The sequence below is a fragment of the Mesoplodon densirostris genome, chromosome 6 (assembly GCF_025265405.1).
Source record: "Mesoplodon densirostris isolate mMesDen1 chromosome 6, mMesDen1 primary haplotype, whole genome shotgun sequence".
Lineage (NCBI taxonomy): Eukaryota > Metazoa > Chordata > Mammalia > Artiodactyla > Ziphiidae > Mesoplodon > Mesoplodon densirostris.
In genome coordinates, this window is record NC_082666.1 from 22,196,703 (window position 1) to 22,217,020 (window position 20,318).

Below are 20,318 nucleotides of genomic sequence, written 5' to 3' on the forward strand. Positions count from 1 at the left end.
GGGGAGGAGCTGCGGCCGCCCGGCCTCCTCCTCGGCTCTCGGAGCGGCGCGGGGCCGGCAGGGAGCGCAGCGCAGCGCAGCGGGAGCCGAGGAGCGCGCGGAGCCTGCCATGGGCAAATCAGGTGAGCCCGCCGTGCCAGCTGGGCCGGGGTGCGGGGATGGCTCGGAGCCCCAGGCTCCGGGGTCTTCACTGTCACTCTTCCCGCGGTGGGCTGGATCCCCGGGAAGCGCGTCGACAGCCTCCGCCAGGGCGACACGGTTCCGGCCGCGCTCCGGGACTACTGGGTGCGGGATGGAGGGGCTCGCGACGCGGGCAGTTTCCGGGGCAGCCAGGAAGCCGGGGTGGCCGTCGGGCCCTCGGGAGAGAGGGAGGAAGGCGAGACCGAGGGAGGGTCCTCCTGTCTGCGAGCCAGAGATTGCGTCAGGGAGGGCTTCCAGGCGCTGATGGGATTAGCGCTCAGCGTCCGGCCAAGGCGTGGCTTTTGCTTTGTTTCAGGACAGGGTTAGAGTTGGAAAAAGCCACAGAACTGTGACAGCATCTCTTCCTGCAAAACAGCCTGCCCCGACCAACCCTCCGAAAGACAGCTCTGAGCATCCTTTTCTTCGGTCGTTGTCCCTCCTCCTTTAAGCCCCCCTCCACCCCTACCCAGTGCCAGACTCAGTCAGGCTACACACGGCTGCCAACAACGGCTTCCTCTTTCTCTCTGACCTGTCGCGGACCATCCTCACCACGGTGGCTGTCCCGGTGATTCCCTAACACCTTCCATCCCATTGTCTGCAGGTGAAAGAGTACACATTCTTCAGCCCCACGGCGGGGCCCTCTGGGAGTTGACCATCGCCCCTTTCCTCCCCCTGCACTCAGCTGTGCTCTGGGCATAGTTCTTCCGCTGGGTTCCCTTTCCCAGCACTCACCACCACCACCAGCACTCCACCTCTCCCACTTCTGTGAAGTTGAAAATCCTCCCCATCTTTCTAGGCTCAACTCCTGTGCTGGGAGCCCACCCCGATTTCCCCACCTGTTGTCTTCTTTGTTGCAGCCCTCCCAGCAGTCAGGTTGGGACACTACCCAGCCAAAGACCTGTTTCCCACAGACTCCTCACTTTTGGCAGCCAGGAACCATGTCTATCTCAGCATAGTTCCTGCCTCACAGGAGGCTTTTTTTTTTTTTTTACATCTTTATTGGAGTATAATTGCTTTACAGTGGTGTGTTAGTTTCTGCTGTATAACAAAGTGAATCAGTTATACATATACATATGTTCCCATATCTCTTCCCTCTTGCATCTCCCTCCCTCCCACCCTCCCTATCCCACCCCTCTAGGTGGGCACAAAGCACCGAGCTGATCTCCCTGTGCTATGCAGCTGCTTCCCACTAGCTATCTACCTTACGTTTGGTAGTGTATATATGTCCATGCCTCTCTCTCGCTTTGTCCCAGCTTACCCTTCCCCCTCCCCATATCCTCAAGTCCATTCTCTAGTACGTCTGTGTCTTTTTTCCTGTCTTACCCCTAGGTTCTTCATGACATTTTTTTTTCTTAAATTCCATATATATGTGTTAGCATACGGTATTTGTCTTTCTCTTTCTGACTTACTTCACTCTGTATGACAGACTCTAGGTCTATCCACCTCATTACAAATAGCTCAATTTCGTTTCTTTTTATGGCTGAGTAATATTCCATTGTATATATGTGCCACATCTTCTTTATCCATTCATTGGATGATGGACACTTAGGTTGTTTCCATCTCCGGGCTATTGTAAATGAACAGCTTTTGAACAGAGTTCAAAAGTCCTGCTTCATGGGAAGCTGAGATTGTCAGCCTCAGATGGGTAAGGCTGGGTCTCTTCTTGAATCTGTCCTCAAGATCTGGACTTATGAGGTACCAGTGTTGGGAGTAAGTAGCTTTCTCTGGCATTGGTCCTAACCTGCCCTTATCTGTAGTTACAGGTCTGGCTTTCAGCCCCGGCTCTGCTAATCACTTGCTGTGTAATCTCAGTCAGAGCCCTTTCCTTCTCTGTGCCTCAGTTTCCTCATCTATACAAGGAGGATGGCCTATATCATCCCCAGGGTCTTTTACAGTATGGAAAGGTGACTTGCAGTTAAAGAAGAATGTGATAGGTGGCGGGTGTGGGGAGAGGAGGGTGGGGACACGAGCATGGAAGATGTGAGAGGGCACTTTGAGATCCCTACTTGGGAAATCAGTTCCTTTCTCTATAGATTAGGAGAAAATCCACAAATTCTCTAAAGCTATATTTTAATCAGTTGTTTCTGGCTTCTTCCCTAAGAAACAGTTTTCCAGAACTGCTGGGTGCCTATCTTCTATTTGTTCATTCATCCCTCTCCCCCTCTCTCCCTCCCTCCATCCTTCCTTCCCTCCCTCTCATCCTTCTATTCCACCATTTATCAGCTCTGTACCAAGCTGTGGACCCAGTGCTGCGGAGGGCATGGCCCCTGCCCTCAGGAGTGTTCATGTGGATTATGAAATGCACCATAAAGCGGACTGGGGGGGATAGACAGGCACCACATGGCTCCAGTAAGAGGTGGAAAGTGATCTAAGCCACAAGACAGGTACAGGTGAAGAGCAGTGGGAGCTCAGGGGAGGGGAAATCTCTGCCCAAGCGTCCAATAAAGGCTCCTGGAAGAGGTGGTCAGACCCCAGAGTGTCTTGGAACTTTGGACTTTTTCCGATGGGACCTGGGGGTACCATCGAAAAGCGTCGATCTCAAAGCCGCAGGACTAGAGCTGTTCCAGGGTGGAGGGTGGATCAGATAGGAAGAAGGTGGAGGTGGGGGTCAGGGAGAGGCTGCTGCAGTTACTCAGGCAAGAGATGACAGAGACCTCTAAGGGACTGGAGAGGAAGCGGGGATGGATTTTTGAGATGGTAGCCTCGAGCAGACGTGGTGACTAAGTTGTTGTGAATATGAAGGAAAGGTCAGTGGTATGAATCTGGGTGCAGGAAGGTGATGACACCTTCCAGGACTGGAAATGCAGAGTCGAGCAGGATGGTGGTGGAAGACAGATTAGAGGTGGTTCAGGCAGTTTCCACCCCCCTTCCCATGCCCACCCTCCACATATACCCAGGGACCTTTCAGAATGCTGGCCTTTAGCCACATGCATTTTATTTGTCTCCCCCACCCCGCCCCGAAGACTCTGAGCCCCCTGGATAATATCTGGCTCCCCTAAGGGTCCCCAAGAGAAAGTGACTTTTCTGGGTGACATGGTCCCAAGCTTGATGTTCCAGGCTGCCAGCCTGAGGCTGTCTGTGCCCAAAAGACAGGCGGCATCACAGACATGTATCCTCCCAGGGGCTTTCTGTGGTTCCACAAAGACCTTCATAAGGAGCCTGCCTCTTCTGGCCCTCAGTTTCCTCATCACTGCATAGGAGCCCATCTCTTTTTAATCTTCAACCTCAGATATACCCCAGAGCTGTTGGGGTAGCAGGCATTGCTGGAAAAGTGTCACATAACCAAAACAGCTTAAATTCCAGAAGTCACTTGGCCCAGTGTTCAGAGACTTCCAGGTCCGGCCACTGGCCCTGGTCTCCCTGCTGGGCTTCAGTTTGCAGCCGGGCAGAGAAAGGCAATGGCCTGGGGCTCAGTGGAAGCCTCTAATATAGTCCCTAATAACAGTGATCACCAATTATTCTGCTCCTGCTGTGTGCCAGGCTTGGAGCTGGGTATTTCACATGTGTTACTAACTTTTGTAATAGCACTGTGAGACAATTGTTATCAGCTGAATAGATTTACAGAGGTTGAGTACTTCGCCCAAGCTCACACCCTGACCAATAAGTGGACAAACTGGGATTTGTACCCAGCTCTCTGACTTCCCAGCCGGTTGCTGTCCCCTCTACCACAATACCCACTTGTCATCCTGCTTCTCAGCCTGGACTCTGGCCCTTAGGGACATCCACACATCCTCTAATTATCTCTAAGAATCTTATTATCCCTTGACCCACATCTCCCAGCCCCAGAGGTTATCAGAGCAGAAAGACCTTCAGGGACCAACTAATCCAGGAATTTTCTACTGAGCAAGGCCCTCACACCTCTGCAAGGGGAGGCCATGTGGCCAGGTCAGTCCCAGCAGTACCGTTTTCATCTGTTGATTCCAGAGAAAGGTTCAAAGAAAGGGTTTCCCTGCTTTGAAGCTATTTTGAAAACCACAGATGTCATCCTTCCTTCTCACACAGGTGGGGAAGCAGGGCCCCGGCACTGGGCAGGGGCTTGCCCAGTGCTGGCGGGTAGTCCTGCGTGGCGGCAGGCGGGGCTGGAGAGGGGACCACCTGTCTGCTGGTGGGAGCAAGCGCTCTCCCTGCCCTTGGCTCCTTCAGCCCTTCAGTGACTATTGCCCATCACAAAGGGGCAGCCGATAGATACACTGGGACATCCTTGTCATTCATGCTCAGGGAAAGGAAGATGTATGTAAGGTGGGAAGTGTGTGAGGTCCGGGGCAAAGGAGGGACATTCTTAGATCTGGCTCTGATGTGGACTCACTGTGTGACCTCGGGCAATTCACATGTCCTCCTAAAGACCAAAGTTTCCTCCTCTGTAATGAGAAGAATCCTGTCCTCAGGCTTACCCAGTGATAGTGTGAGAATCTCATTCATTTGCTCTTGTGCTCACTTACTCAGTAAATATCTGAGCTCAGAGGTACTGAAAGAGGTCATCAAAGGCCAAGTTAAATACCAGCAGCCCTGCTCCTGTTAAAATCAGGGAAGGGATCTGATGGGGGCAGTTTCCCCCAAGGCCAGGAGGAACTTTGGACTTTAGGAGGCTGCCCAACAGTAATGATAATAATTATAGCTGACATTTAGTTGAACTATAGTTGTTCACTTTGCTCCAGAGCTGTTCTAAAGCATTTACGAAGATTAATTTATTTAATTCTCACAACAACCCTGTGAGGTGAATACTGTTATCCCCATCTTGTATATGGAGTCAATGAGGCACAGAGTGATTAAGAAACCTGTCCAAGGTCACCCAGCTAGTAAAAGGCAGAGCTGGGATTTGCCTCTTGAATTTCCTGGAACCCAAGCTGAAAAGAGCTACTCATCTGGAACTCATTGCTTTTTTGTTTGTTTGTTTGTTTTTTGAATTTTATTTTATTTATTTTTTATACAGAGGTTCTTATTAGTTATCTATTTTATACATATTAGTGTATATATGTTTGTTTTTTTAATCAACTTTTTATTCTTTCTTCCTGATAAACTAGCAAAACCAGCTTTGCCCCAAAGGCTTTCTAGCCTCTTGCCAGGGGACCAAAGGGGCCTGTCCATAATTCCTGCCTTGGCCCCTGACGGTCCTGGGCCTCTCTGGTGGGGAGTCTGGCGAGGGCTGAGAAATGAGTCAGCTGGGCTCTGGGAGGCCTCCGAAGAGGATGGATGCTGAGGGAGGAGCCCGTCCAGCCACCAGCTGCGAGGGAGGAGGGGCACGGACCTCCTTAGAGTCTTTATTCGACAGTTAGGAGCTCTGCCCTAAAGAACCTTCAAGAGCCCCCAGTCCAGCCCCACCCAAGATGCCTGCACCCTCCAAGCGGCAGAGACCGCCCTGGCCTGCCGCCTTCCCTCAGCTGCAGGAGCCAGGCCCAGGCAGCCCCTTCCACCTTTCAACAGCTCTGGCCTTAAGCCCCAGGTCTGCCCCCTGGAGCTTCTACTCCACAGCCCCTGATTTTCCTCTGGGGCCCCTCATGCCGGTCTGTCTATAAAGGCCTTGGCACAGAGGAGGCTCTTGAGAAATCTGAGTTCTTTTCTCCTCTTCCTTCTTCCTCTTCTTTCCCCTCAGAGATTTGAAGGCGGCTGCCAACCCCACTGGGCTGATCCTCCTCCTGGGTCTGGTGGCCCTATCTTTCTCTTCTCAATGATTTCCTCTGTCTCGTGACCCTTGGGGTGGGGTGGGGTTAAGGGCAGGGTTTCTCTCCTCATGGGCCTACCTCTGGTCCAGTTGTAGGAATGTGGACAGGTTACTTCCTTCTTGAGCCTCAGTTTCCTCATCCAAAAAATGGGTACAGTAGTGGAAGCTCCCACAATGGTGGTGAGAAGTAAATCAGATCTTGCACAGGCTTGGCACCTAGAATGGTTGGCCATCGAGCAGAAGAAAGGTCCTCCTTCATTCCAGGCTGGTACCCTAAGGCTGTGTGACCTCTGAGCCTCAGTTTACCCTCCCACAAAATAAGGGCATAATCCCTCCCTTCCCCTCCCCACCCCCAACCATGGGGTGGCTCTGAGGGCTCTCCCTGTGTCAGGCAGGGATGGGTGGGTTTTCTTTGACTCCTTTTTTCCTTATGTTTATCTGCTTTCAGGTTTTTCTACAAAAGTGAGGTGTGCCTCTTTCTGGGTGTGGTCATCAGTGGTATCTTGCCTCCCTGAGGTTGAGGTTCTGCTCACAGGGGCCGCCTGGACTGGGACTGGCTGCCGTGGTGAGAGGGGACCAGTGAGTCAGCCAGGGGTGTGGTCGTGGGGCCCCCAGGCCTCCCAGCCAGGGGCAGGGAGAGAGGGCACCCCTCCTGACCCCTTCCTAGGAACCCTGGCCCAGGGCACTGGCTCTGCTGGGATCAATGACTGGCTTCAGCTTCTGGGCCACGAGCTTAGGTTGGGCGCAGGAACTTTCACTTTTGTTTCACTACTTCCCACATTCTGGGAGTGCAGTGACCTAGTTTTTAGCAACCTTATGTCCCCTCTGCCAAGGAGACTGCAGGGCCTGAGCACTCCAGAGTCCAGTGTATCCTCACCCCAGCACTCAGAGCTGTCTTTTTTTTTTTTTGCGGTACGCGGGCCTCTCACTGTTGTGGCCTCTCCCGTTGTAGAGCACAGGCTCCGGACACGCAGGCTCAGCGGCCATGGCTCACGAGCTTAGCCACTCCGCGGCATGTGGGATCTTCCTGGACTGGGGCACAAACCCCTGTCCTCTGCATCGGCAGGCGGACTCTCAACCACTGCGCCACCAGGGCAGCCCCAGAGCTGTCTTTAAACGGGCTTCACCTTAGCGACCCCCCCATTCCCCTTATCTCCACCTCCTCCTCACAGCCCCGGGATACACCAGGTCCCTTCCACACTGGCCCTTTCTGCGCTTTTGCCTCCTCATCACCTCCTCCAGGGAGCTTTCCCTGATACATCTGTGGTCACATTGCCCATGCCACTCAGTCCCATGCATCTCCCGTAGTGTCCCACCGTGGCCTGCCTGGGACATAGGAGCTGGAAGGAACATTAGTATGGACCTGGCCAGGTCTGTCACTCAGATAGAGACCTTCTGTCACTTTGTGTGTATCCACACCTGCCCTTGCATGGACACATACACTTACCTTGATCACTCGTTAGACAAGCTATGAACTCCTGGAAGTTTGGGGTCAGTCGGTCATCTTGCCTCCTCTCACCCCTACCCTGATGGGACCTTATGGGATCTCAGGGTTGGAAGGGACTTAAAGGTCATCTGACTGGGTCTTCAGTGCCTGAATCCCTCTGAGAGGCATCACCTGCTTGTTTGTCCCCAGTGCTGGAGAGCTCACTACCTTGCGAGGTAGCCTTTTCTGTCTTCAGAAAGCGTTCATGGAGAGAAAGACCTATCTTAGGCTGAGCTGAAATCTGTCATCCTGGCTTTTCCACCCACTGGCCCCAGCTCTGCCCTGTGGGGCCCCAGAGTTCAGCAGGGCCCTCTACGGTGTCTTCCAAAGTCTGATCTTCTCCTGTACTTGCAACCATCCCTTATAAGACCACATATCCAGCCCCTCCTTCACCTCATCACCATCTCCAAACACACTTCAGATTCTCACTGCCTCTAATGCAAGGTGGGGCCTGGGCTGGGTGAAGCATTCCAGCTGGACACTGGCTTGTGCAACACATCACCCCGGAGCCCATGGGTTTCTGGCTGCCACGCCACCCAGCTGACTCCTTAGCGTGTTGTCAGCGAGGCCCCAGTGCGGTTCCCGTGAGTTGCTGTGGCTTCCACCACTTGCACCTGAGATATTCTTTAAAAGCCTCTGTGACTCCATTATCCACAGGAACATGCTAAACCCAAAATCTTTTTTTTTTTAATTGTGGTAAAAAACACATGACATAGAATTTACCATCTTAACCATTTTTTAGTGTAGTGTAAAGTATATTCACATTGCTATAAAACAGATCTCCAGAACTTTTCCATCTTGTAGATCTGAAACTCTATACCCATTAGACAGCATCTTCCCTTTCCCCCCCTCCCTCCAATAAACCCCAAATCCTTGTCTTTCGTTCCAACAAGGGCTTGGCCGGCCTCTTAGCCACAGAGGCCTGAGACTTCAGGTGGTAGCTCCACCCTCTGCCTTGTGCCCAGTTACCATCACCAGGGTTTTCACCTCCATGCCTTTGTCACAGCATCTCCCCATCTCTGCCTGTCAACCCAGATCTCCCAGATCCTGGCATTCAGCACCCCTCTCCCACCCCTGTCCCTGTCTCACTCCACATTACTGTGACTGGACCCCAATGGACTGCCCTGCCGGGCCCTGGAATGTTTGAGGTCAGGACCACTCACTGTCCAATATCTCGGAAACCCCTTGGAAAGCTCAACCACCACTGGCATAGCCTGCAGTGTCCTTCCCTCTGCTGGGTTGGCGTCTAGCCCAAAGCTCTGGAGGGCAAGCCCTGGGTCTTCTTCCCTCACATCCCCTCAGAGGCCCAGTGGGATTCTATCTGAAGGCCTAGGAGACCTGAGGGATCTGGCTGAGGGAGGGGAAGAGGACCCCTGCTGGTTCTTCTCCATGGCCTCTGGGGGAAGACAGCAGAGGAGGAGAAAGGTGGCTGGCGAAGGTGACCTGGGCCAGTGGACAGAGGGGTGCTTCTTTCATCCTCTGGTTTACACCCTCCCTGCCCATGGCCAGGCCTCAGGGTCAGGCTCCCGCCAGAGGGGACTAGCTCAGTGTTATGGACCCTCTGTGGCCTTCGCTCATAACTCACCCAGCTCACCCCCCCGTTTCCATGGTGGGGAGGTGGGGGGAGGGAGAGGGGGGACTCCCAGATTCCTAAGGCTGTGCTCTGCGCCTTTGCAATCTTAGCCTGGCCAGCTCCTGTCCAGACATCTGTGGGGCCTCAAATCAGGGGTCACCTTCCTGATCCCCCAGATCATGTTAGGCTGCTTTTCTCTGAGTTCCTCTTGACCTGTGCTCACCTGCACCTTGGCCCTACCACACTGTTGGCTAGTGTCTGTTTACAAGGCTGTCTCCCTTCTGTGTGTGAGCTCTTTGAGGGCAGGACATGGCTGATTTGTCTCTGGACCCCCAGCATACAATATGGGACCTCGCACAGAGGAGGCACTCAGAGAGCAGATGTACAGAGGGATGGGTTGGGATTGGATGGATGATGGATGGGTGGTTGGATGCTGATGCTTAGATCATGAATCAATAGTTGGATGGATGAGTGGTGGAGAGATGGATGGAGGATGTGGGATGGACGGGGTTCCATTTCAGATCCGAATTGAAGTGACCTCTGTCCACTACCGACCTGGCCTACCCTTGGCTTCACCACTTCTTGGCCTTGCTTTTTCTGAGGTTGTGACCCAGTTGGACACAGGCTCCACCTCTTCCCTCACCTGCAAGCCTGAACCCAGCTGATCCCACCCCACCACCGCGTTCTCTCCCACACTCTCCCCTCTCTCCGCTTCCCAGTGCTGTTCTACCCTGGTTGGTCCTCTTCTCTTCATCTGTCCCTCTTTCTTGGGACAGTGCAGGCACCCCTCCACCCCAGCCAGGCCTCTTCTCTCTGGGCTCCCACCTCCAGCCCTTGCCAGTCCCCCCCAACCATGCACTGTAGGTCCGCTCTGAGATACCCAGTCTCCTTCAAACATTTTCTTGCAGAAGTCCTGCTGCTTCCTGTCCAGCCTCCCACCATCTGCTCTGCACCTCCAGCCCATCCCCCACTCAGCAGCCAGCAGGGTCTTCCAGAAACACAGCTCTCCTCAGCTCACTCCCCGCCCCCATTCAGTTGCTTCCCATTGCCTTGGATAAAGATCCAAATGCCTAACGTGCCCCATGGGGCCCTGCGCAGTCCAGGGGGCATCAATGTGCAGAGACTGGGGCAGCAGCCTGGGCACATGGCCTGAGGTTTGAGCTGGGCTTTGCTCTGAAGCCTGCTGGCGTACTTTCCGTAGCCCTTTTCTCCGCGCTGAGACAGTCTCCATCTTGAAATCATTGCAGCTTCCAAGCAGTTTAATGACGAGGTCCTGAAGGCCCACAATGAGTACCGGAAGCAGCATGGCGTCTCTCCGCTGAAGCTCTGCAAGAAGCTCAACCGGGAGGCTCAGCAGTGAGTCCCCCCCCCCAGGGCCCCGGGCAACTCGGGCCCTTCCCGGTGCTGCCACTGCTGCAGTCCCAGATGGGCTCTGGAAGGCAGGAGGGACTTGGGTTGGGGGGCAAATACAGCCAGACTTGAATAACCACTCTGCCACTTACTCAGGCAGGTCCCATTGTTCCTCTGAGCCTCACTTTGCTCCTCTGTAAAATGGGACTGGAGTGGGGACTTAGACGAGTTGCAGGTGTGATGCTCCTGATCGCCTCAGCAAGCCCAGGGCAGGGAAGGAAGCTCAGCCACACCAGGTTAGGGCTCCTACTCTGGGGGCTTCCCTGGGCTGTACTCGCTCTAAGGAAGCACCGTGGATTCCGGCAGGTATTCAGAGGCCCTGGCCAGCACGAGGATCCTCAAGCACAGCCCAGAGTCCGGTCGTGGCCAGTGCGGAGAGAACCTGGCGTGGGCATCCTACGATCAGACAGGTGAGTCGTTTCTCGGCTCCCCAACTCCTGCCTGAGCCAGGCCTAGGACATCCAGCATGCAGGCCCCTTCTGGCCCCAGCGCCCTCCGTGGTGTCGTCGCCGTGATGCAGCCACAGGCCCAGAAAAAGGGAAGAGAACCCCAGAGCTGTCTGTCTGCTCCAAGGAGCTGACTGCCGCTCACCACAAGGTCTCCAATGGCCAGCTCAGGGCCAGGCCTGTGCTGGCTGCCAGGGACACAGAGATGAGTCAGACTGCCCGGCCCCAACCCCCTTCCAGAAGAGCTCCCAGCAGAGGAGTGAGGGCGGGGAGACAGACCGTTTCTATGCTGAGTCTCAGCCTGACCCTGCGGGCCCTGAAGCATCCCCAGCCTCAGAAGGATTTTACGTTCCTTGCGTTTTTCTGAAAATATTTACAGTGCTTATGTATTAACTTTCTTCACGAGAAAAAGTGCAGTAGAGCTTTTTTCCGTGCTGGAAAAAGTAATAATAATGGGAAAGACAATTCCTCATCCAAGGTCACAGCCTGGAATGGTGATGCCACCACACTGACCAAACATTCTTGAGCTTCCTGGCTCTGACAAGGCCGTTGTGGCTTTTTAGGAAAAATGCTGGAGAGAGCTACCTCGTGCTCTGAAGCTTTCTCCAAACTCCTGGGGAGAATGACTGCTCCCTCCCTGGCCTCACATTCCTGGGAGTTCCCCGGGGAGGCCCTGGGAGTCCTCTTGGTTTCCCTGGGGCAGAGTCCCTCCAGGAGACGTGTGCGCTTGCTCCCTGGGAAAGCAGGAGCCTGAGACCTGCAGCCCCTCCCCAGGCTCAGGCTGTGGGCCTTGGCGGGGAGAAGGGAGAGGGGTGGGAGAGAGCCGGCCGGAGACAGGGCTCCTCGCACTGGCTCCCTGTGGGGCTTTGAGCAAATCTGCTACCTTCCATGGCCCCAGTTTCCCCATCTCTACAGAGGGGTTGGGTAGGACATTTCTAGGGCAGTGGTTCCCCACCCTGGCTACACACTGGGAACTTTTGTGGAGCTTTCAAAAAATACTAGTGCCTGGATATCCCCTCCGGAGACACTGATACAGTCAGCCTGTGGCAGGCCCCAGGCATCAGTAATTTTGAACAGCTCCCCAGCTGCTGCCACAGATGAGCAGCAGCACCTGGGAACTTGTTAGAAATGCAGACTCAAGGCTCCACCCTAGATCTACCAAAGTCAGAATCTGCCTTCTAACAAGAGCCCCAGGTGATTCGTGCATTCATTCAAGTTCAAGACTTACTGCTCTGAGGGAGGGAGACGCAAGAAGGAAGGGATATGGGAACAGATGTATATGTATAACTGATTCACTTTGTTATAAAGCAGAAACTAATACACCATTGTGAAGCAATTATACTCCAATAAAGTTGTAAAAAAAAAAAAAAAAAAGACTTACTGCTCTGAGGTCCAAGGCTCCTAGCTCTCTGGCCCTGAGATCAGCCGCTCCCAGGGAAATGCTGTGGCCAGTGGATGCTCCAGGGGAGTACTCTTCTGCCTGCAGTGGAGACCTTGACCCACCGGCTCAATTACATTTCCTCCTGTGGGTGTTTCAGGAGCCAGACTTGGGTGGGATGAGGGTGTGGTCTCCCAGAAACTCGGAGCATCATTAGAAGCCCTTGGAGTACGTTGTATTCAACCCGATTGTACAGAGCGGGGCAGGCCTTGCCCAGGATTACACAGTGAATTAGTGTCAGGGCAGGGACACAGATGCTGGTCCCTTGACCTCAGGCCAGGGCTCTTTCCAACCCCTAACAAGGCCCTCCCTACAGCCTGGATGTGCTCATGGGCAGGAGTCCCCATGTCAGCTCGTTGGTTCTTTATGAGACATCTAACTGTGGGATGGGTGCTTTGGGGTTAATGGGAGAAGATGGAAGGAATAGGGAGTCGGTTGATTTTGCTGCTGAGTTTTAAACTGTCTTTTCCATACAGGAAAGGAGGTGGCTGATAGATGGTACAGTGAAATAAAGAACTACAATTTTCAGCAGCCTGGCTTCACTTCCGGGACAGGTGAGTGACATGGTCACACCAGTGACCTGGCCCTGGGCTGGGGTGCAGTTTGGGTCTGACTTCAGAGAGGAGCTAACTCTCTGAAAATCAATCATTTCTCCCCTGTTTCACTTCTTCCATATTTCTCCAGTTTGACTTTGCCCAAAGGCAAAACCCTGTTTTCCCAACACACACACACACACATCCCTCCATCCAAGAGCACCCAAGCTGCCAATTCCTGTCCCACCAGCTCAAAGCTCTTCACGTGACTGGAGTGTGATATAAGGAGGCTGTGGATTTCAAAGGTCGCTGAACGTTTCTTTCCAGGAGTGATGCCTCAGCGCTTTTAACCAGTCATCCCACTTCTGCTCCAGCCTGCTCCCGAGCAGCCAGAATATTCTAAGACCCCTTCTGCCCACGCTGCTTTCCTGATTAAACTGCCAGTGGCTTCCTGGGGCCATCAAGAAAAGGGCCAAGCTGCTGGCTCTTCTGGTCTGAGCTCCCTCCTCCCCCCACACCCTCACATCCTTCCTCTCTGCACCTCACTCCTCACAGCTTCCCAGGCACTCTCTCACCTTTATACTTTGTATACTTTATACTTTATACTTATCATTCAGGCAAGCCTGGAATGCAGAAAGCTTGGATCTAGTCTAGCTCTGGCACTAGTAGTTGTGTGAACTAGGGTCGACTCCCCGTTCTTCCCTGTCCCCAATGCAGAGGGACAAGGTGGAGCCCTCTATGGGACATTCTGAGAGCCGGTATTTAGATGCAGGGAACCGGCCATGGGGACCATCAGCCTTTGCATAGGCCTCCCCGGTGAGCAGTAAATGGTTAGCTTACTAAGCCCCGGGCAGCTGCTCCAAGCTCTGGGCTCCCCCCTGCCCCTCAGCAGGAATCACCAGGCTCCTGTCTTTCCTCAGGACCGACTCACATGCACCCAGGGCCCAGGATGGGTTGGAAGGGGCTGTGAATTTCTCTGACCAGAAGGCACCAGGGAAACTGAAAAGGGGATTCTCTGTCCACCCCCCATTCCTCTACCCCACCCCATCCCACCCATGGGTGGAGCCACTTATGGCTTCTTACCCTCTGGAGGATTCTTCAGAAGCAGGAAGTGACACGTTCTCAGAGCCAGTCACCGTTTCCTGTGGTTTGTGCTCACCCCTTTGGGCAGGGGTTCTTGCAGTCATGTGGGGAGAGGTAGAAGCGTCTGCCCTGCGGGGCAGGACAAGGAGGCCACTGTCAGGCCCTGAGTGAGAATTGCTGGTTCTGTGGCAATTAGATTTGAGAGGTGAGGGAGGGAACAGTGACAACCTCCTACCAGTGATTAAGGACGTGTAGGCAGAACCTGGTCTTCTTTTCATAAAGATCAGTGTCCAGAAGACGTTTTATTTCACAGCGTCTGTATGTCCTTTTCCGTTGAGCAAGATTCTTGAGCAATCAGACATGTGTCAGAGCAAGTGATTGGTGTTGCTCGTGTGTGCATGCCACTTGACAGTAAAAAGCATCTCTGCCTCCATGGCCACATAACCCTGCAACACCATTTGAAGGTGGGGCTTTATTCCACCCGTTTGCAGAAGAGAAACTGAGGTCCAGAAAGGGGAAGAGACTTCTGTTTACCTTCTATCCTCAATCTGATGCTTTTTCCATGGCCCCTGCTCCAAGGTGGGAATCTCTCAAGTGTCAGAGCTGGAGATGGGACTCAACTTTCCGTGATCACTGACCCCCTGTGATCCTGTCTGTTGCCCCACATCTCCCAGCCCTAAAGAGGAAAATCCCAGAGCCTCCAGCCCCTATGCCATCCCAGGTGCCAGTGGACAATGCCTGGGGTCACACAGAGCCTGATCCTCAGACGGGAGCACAGCTTTGGGTGGTGATATAAGCGGGGCTCGCAAGACCCTTAAAGATGCTCAAGCCCATATCCCCCATGAGTCAGCCTCCCCCAGAGCTGCTTCTTGCTGCACCATGGTTCAGGGGTTCCCTGACCTGAGTCCATGTTGTAGGTGAAAATGCCTTTGAAATATCCTATAATCTGTCCCTACCCCACCCCACCCCACCTGGGTCAAAGTCTTGTGATGAAGGACACTGTTCTATGCTTTGTGCTGAGCAGAGAAAAATAGCTTCTTGCAGTCCCTTTATGTTTTCTTTTAATGCGTAGGCTTTGTTTATTCTGAATAAATAATACTTTTATATGACATGAAATTTGCAAGCTGTATAAGGTGGAAAGTCTTCCTTCCGTCCCTGGCCTCCAGCACTTTCCCTCCCAACCAGTAATACCAGTTTCTTGTGTATCATTCTAGAGATGTTCTGAACCAGCAGTTGTGTAAATGCTCTCTTTTCTCTTTTTTATACTCTGGTGTCAGATAGATGATCTGTTTTGCACTTGCTTTGTTCACATAGCAGCTTGGCAGAGATTGTTCCATATCAATACAGAAAGAGATTTCTCTTTCTTATGCATTATTCTCTTGCAAGGATGTACTGTAACTTATTCAACTTGTTTTTCAAATGCATATTCTAGGAAGTTTGGGTCCATAGCAGGAAAGAGGATGTGATCCCTTTAGGAAAAAAAAAAAGAAAAAGAAGGAAACTGTTAGTAGTTTAGGGTTAGAAACCAGTGTGTATCTTGATGGTTGCTAAGGAAGTTGTGTCCTTTAATTCATCTCTAAATACCCAGGCTTGATTATCACTGTGCAGACAGAAACCTCTCCAGTCAGAAGAAAGATTACTTAGTCTCATCTATTTGGAATAGGCTTCCACGGGCATTCACACTGCTGGTGCGCATATGGTGTCTTAATTATTTTCCTGGCAACCAGTGGATAAATGGCAGCTCTTCCTTGTCTGGGTGACAGAGAGAATGGGTGGGTCAGTGGCTAAAGCATGTGGTCTCTTGGAGAAGAGCCTTGTATGAAAAAGGGCATGAACCTTAATGAAAAGACAGTCTAAGGGACTTCTCTGGCAGTCCAGTGGTTAAGACTCCATGCTTCCAATGCAGGGGGCTTGGGTTCAGTCCCTGGTTGGGGAACTAAGATCCCACATGCCTCATGGCATGGCCAAATTAAAAAAAAAAAAAAAAAGAAAAGAACAAGAAAAGACAAGACAGTCTATAGAAGCAGTGACACCTGGCAATGCTGCTGACAGCCTGAAGATGGGAAAGAGATGTGACTCAAAAGTGTAAGGACCAAGGGTGAATTGGAAAGTAGTATTTCTTCTTTTCTGAGGTGAGAATCAAAGTGTATTGAGCAACAGTGAACATGAACTTAAGGATAAGTGGTCAGGATGCATAATTGTACTTAGTGTTTGTTTTCTTCTAATTCTTGCTTTGATTGTATCACATCAACCCTATGTTTTCTTTTAATTCTTGCTTTGATTGTATCCCATCAACCCTACTGATTAGTGTTTATGTTTGCTTATTTTCATAAAGAATTTAGTAACCTCAAATCTTTTAGGGATGTAGACAAAGAAATAAACTATACCTAAATTTCAAAATTATAAAAATGGAGTGCATTTATAGGGGGAAAAAACACAATTTAATTAACGAAAGTTTATTTAGTCCTTATCAAATACAAGACAATGGGAAATATCAACTCTGTCTCTTCCCTGAATGGAAGAGTGTGGGTACCAGCCTGTCTCTTTCCTTCCTTCCTTTCTTTCCCTTTCTTTCTTTCTTTCTTTCTTTCTTTATTTTGTGGTGAAATACACTTAACATAAATTTACCGTTTTAACCATTTTTAAGCATACAGGTCAGTGGGATTGAGTACATTCATGTCGTTGTGCACTCATCACCACCATCCATCTGCTGAATTTTCTCATCATCCCAAATTGAAACTCTAAACCCATTAAACAATTACTTTTATCCTTTCCTACCACCCCCAACCCAAGCCTTGGTAACTACTGTTCTACTTTCTGTCTCCATGAATTTGACTATTCTACCTATATAGGTAAGAATCCTACAATATTTATCCTTTTGTGTCTGGCTTATTTCACTTAGCATAATACCCTCAAGGTTCATCCATTTGTAGCATATGTCGGAATTTTATTTCTTTTTTAAAGCTGAATAATATTCCATTGTGTATACATTTTGTTTACCCATTCATCTATCGACGGGCAGTTGTTTTCTTTCCCCCTTTGGGCTGTTGTGAATAATATTGCCATGAACACTGGTGTACAAATATTTGAGTTCTGCTTTCAGTTCTTTTGGATGTATGCCTAGAAGTGGAATTACCAGATTATACGGTAATTCTGTATTTAATTATTTTAGGAACTGCCATACTGTCTCCCACAGTGGCTGCACCATCTTACATTCCCATCAGCAAAGCAAAAGGGATCCAATTTCTCCCCATCCTCACCAACATTTGGTTTTGTTTTTTATTTTATTTATTTATTTTTTAGCAGTACACGGGCCTCTCACTGTTGTGGCCTCTCCCATTGCGGAGCACAGGCTCCAGACGCGCAGGATCCGGACGCGCAGGCTCAGCGGCCATGGCTCACGGGCCCAGCCACTCCGTGGCATGTGGGATCCTCCCAGACCGGGGCACGAACCCGTGTCCCCTGCATCGGCAGGCGGACTCTCAACCACTGCGCCACCAGGGAAGCCCTGGTTTTGTTTTTTAAATAGTTTCCATCTTAATAGGTATAAAGCGGTTGCCCTCTTTCTTTCCTAACCAGCCACTGGAAGCTTAGCTACTCTGATCACAATTTTCCTCCTTCCCTCTGTCTCTTCTTTTCTTCATCAGATATTAATTGGGCATCTACTATGTGCCAAGCCCAATGGTCAATAAGACAGATATGGTGCCTGCCCTCAAAGAGGAAACATAATCTCTTTGGGGTTGTTTTCGAAAACGAATGCCATTCTGTGACATGGCAGTAAATATCCCATTGACCTGTCAAAGAATCTCTATAAGAAAGGTGCAAAGGTTGAACTCCCAACCTCTACTCCCAGGAGACGAGAATTTATGGTCATTCAGCAAAGAGTATGTTACAGCATCAGCTCTTTGACCCCAAAGCAGGAGGGGAGTTAGAAGCTAAGCTATGTTAACAGTTTGAAAATACCAGTGAGTGAGGTGCAGGCAGCCTGAACAGTGAGAGAATGATGCTGGGAAGCTTTGGCAAGCCCCAGAAGCACCTGGAGGGGCAGGCAGTAGCTTGAGAAGGAACTGGGCTATTTGACTCAGAGCAGAGGGAACTGAAGGAGGCTCTAACTTGTCAAGGTCTCAAAGAGCTCAAACCGTAGAAACCCTGCACTTCCAGTGGTGGCAGAACTTAGTCCAAGATGGTTCTTTCATATGCCTTTCATTCATTCACTCATTCATTCCATTCATTCATTCAACAAAGGTTTATTTTACATTTTCCATGTGTCAGGCTGTGCCAGGGCACTACGTGTACTTTGATGAATAAACCAATTTGGTTCCTGCCCATGTGGGGCTCATGGCCTAGTGAAGGAGCCAAACAATTAGCAAATAATCAAATATATCATTGCAAATGGTAAAGAATGCTATGAGGGGGAAAATGGTGCAATAAGACTCTCTGGGGAGGAAGGTGTTCAGGAAATAAGAGTGATTGTGAAAGGCCTCTCTGAAAAAGTGACATTTGGACTGACACCTAAGGGACAAGAAAACGCTGGTCATCAGAAGAACGTTGCATACAGTGGCCAGTGTGTGCAAAGGCTTTATAGTCGGAAATAACTGGATGTGTTCAAGGAATGGAAATGAGGCCACTGGGGCAAAGCATTCACTCTCGTTTTAGGTATGACTAGAAACAATGGAAGGATTTTTAAGCAGAGAAGTAAACAGATAGGACTTATGTCTCAAAATGATCTCTCTGGCTATGTCAGTGGAAAGTGAATTGAGGCGGCAAGGGTGGATGCTGGAAAGCCAGGCGAAGGCTGTTGCAGTGGTCCCAAGTGAGAAAAGTTTGTGGTTGAGACCACAGTTTGGGGAGTGGATGGACTGGAGATGTATTTTGGGGTTAGATTCTTCAGGATTTTTTTTTTAACATCTTTATTGGAGTATAATTGCTTTACAATGGTGTGTTAGTTTCTGCTTTATAACAAAGTGAATCAGTTATACATATACGTATGTTCCCATATCTCTTCCCTCTTGCGTCTCCCTACCTCCCACCCTCCCTATCCCACCCCTCTAGGTTGGCACAAAGCACCGAGCTGATCTCCCTGTGCTATGCGGCTGCTTCCCACTAGCTATCTATTTTACGTTTGGTAGTGTATATATGTCCATGCCACTCTCTCACTTTGTCACAGCTTACCCTTCCGATTCCTCAGGATTGAATGATGGGTTGTTGTGGGGAAATGAGCGGGAGGGAGGAATACAGAGCCACCCTGAGGATTTTGTGCACAGAGGTACCAGTCATGGAAATGGGAGGGACCAAAATCAAGAGTGAGGTTTGGGCAGGTTAAATTTGAGATGCCTGTGAGTCATCCAAGTGGAAATGTCAAGTAAGTAGTTGTGTTTGGAACACAGAGGAGAGATTTGGGCTGGAGAAAGAAATTTGGGAGCCAGGGAAAGACGAAATTGCCTGAAGAGTGCAAAAAGAAAAGATAAGAGAGCCCAGGATTGAGCCTTGGGAAAAGCGGGTCCTCCGATATTCACAAGTGAGATAGAGGAGGAAGAGGAAGAGGCAGTGACATGGGAGGAATGCCAAGAGAGGAAACCAAAAGAGGAGAGTCCTTTATAAAGCGGAAGAGTCGACTCCATTAATGTTCCTGAGATGTCAAGTAACATGAAGACAAAAGGTGACCATTGGGAAGGAACATGGAGATCATTGGTGACCTTGAAGAGTACAGTTTGGGGGGAGGGGTGGAAGCAGGTGCCAGGTAGGGTGGCATCCTAATTGTTGGGGTCTCTGGGCTTTGCCATGATCTCTGGGAGACCATGAAACCTTTGGGCATCAGAGAGTGAGATGAGTAGGGTCTTCGTGGCTGACTGAGAGGACCTGATGCATTAGAAAATTGGTCAGTGTTTTGTGTCTCCTTCCTCTGATTGGTGGCTGAAGATCAAGCCTCTCACAGCATGGCAAGATGGCACAGGCGTTCAAGAGTCCCTTGAAACATCATTCTCCAGGCTTTGCTAACTAATCTGTTTCCCTCTCCCCATGACTGTTCCCCTACAGGACATTTCACTGCCATGGTATGGAAGAATACAAAGAAGATGGGAGTGGGGAAGGCATCTGCAAGTGATGGGTCCTCTTTCGTGGTGGCTAGATACTTCCCAGCAGGGAATGTCGTCAACCAGGGCTTCTTTGAAGAAAATGTCCTGCCTCCAAAGAAGTAATTTGTCCAATGTAACGGGAAGGTGGCAGACTTAAGAACTTGGATTTGAAGTGCCTAGAACAACAAAAACTCAGCTGTGTGTCTGTCCCTGTGGGTGTAGGTGCTTGCTTGTGTGATGTTATGAGTCTCTTGAGCACACACTCGGTTTTACAGTTCTGCATGAATTCATTCTTACCAAAGAAATGAGCATATGAAGCCTTTACTTTGATGGTTCCCTAGACTGCAATTATTTGGACTTTGGGGGGGAAATCAATTTTTAAACTTTAAAAAAATTTTTTAAGCAAACTCCTTTTGTACCTTTCTTACTTATAATA

The 20,318-nt window shown here is 50.6% G+C and overlaps 1 protein-coding gene across 1 annotated transcript; it reads left to right on the top strand.

Annotated features, from left to right (window-relative positions):
* On the top strand, window positions 1-20,289 carry GLIPR2 (GLI pathogenesis related 2). Its single transcript, XM_060101749.1, has 5 exons — window positions 1-122; window positions 10,146-10,254; window positions 10,615-10,718; window positions 12,669-12,746; window positions 19,845-20,289. The coding sequence occupies exons 1-5, from the start codon at window positions 110-112 to the stop codon at window positions 20,003-20,005; spliced, it is 465 nt and encodes a 154-aa protein (XP_059957732.1). The 5' UTR covers window positions 1-109; the 3' UTR covers window positions 20,006-20,289.
* The last annotated feature ends 29 nt before the right edge of the window (window positions 20,290-20,318 follow it).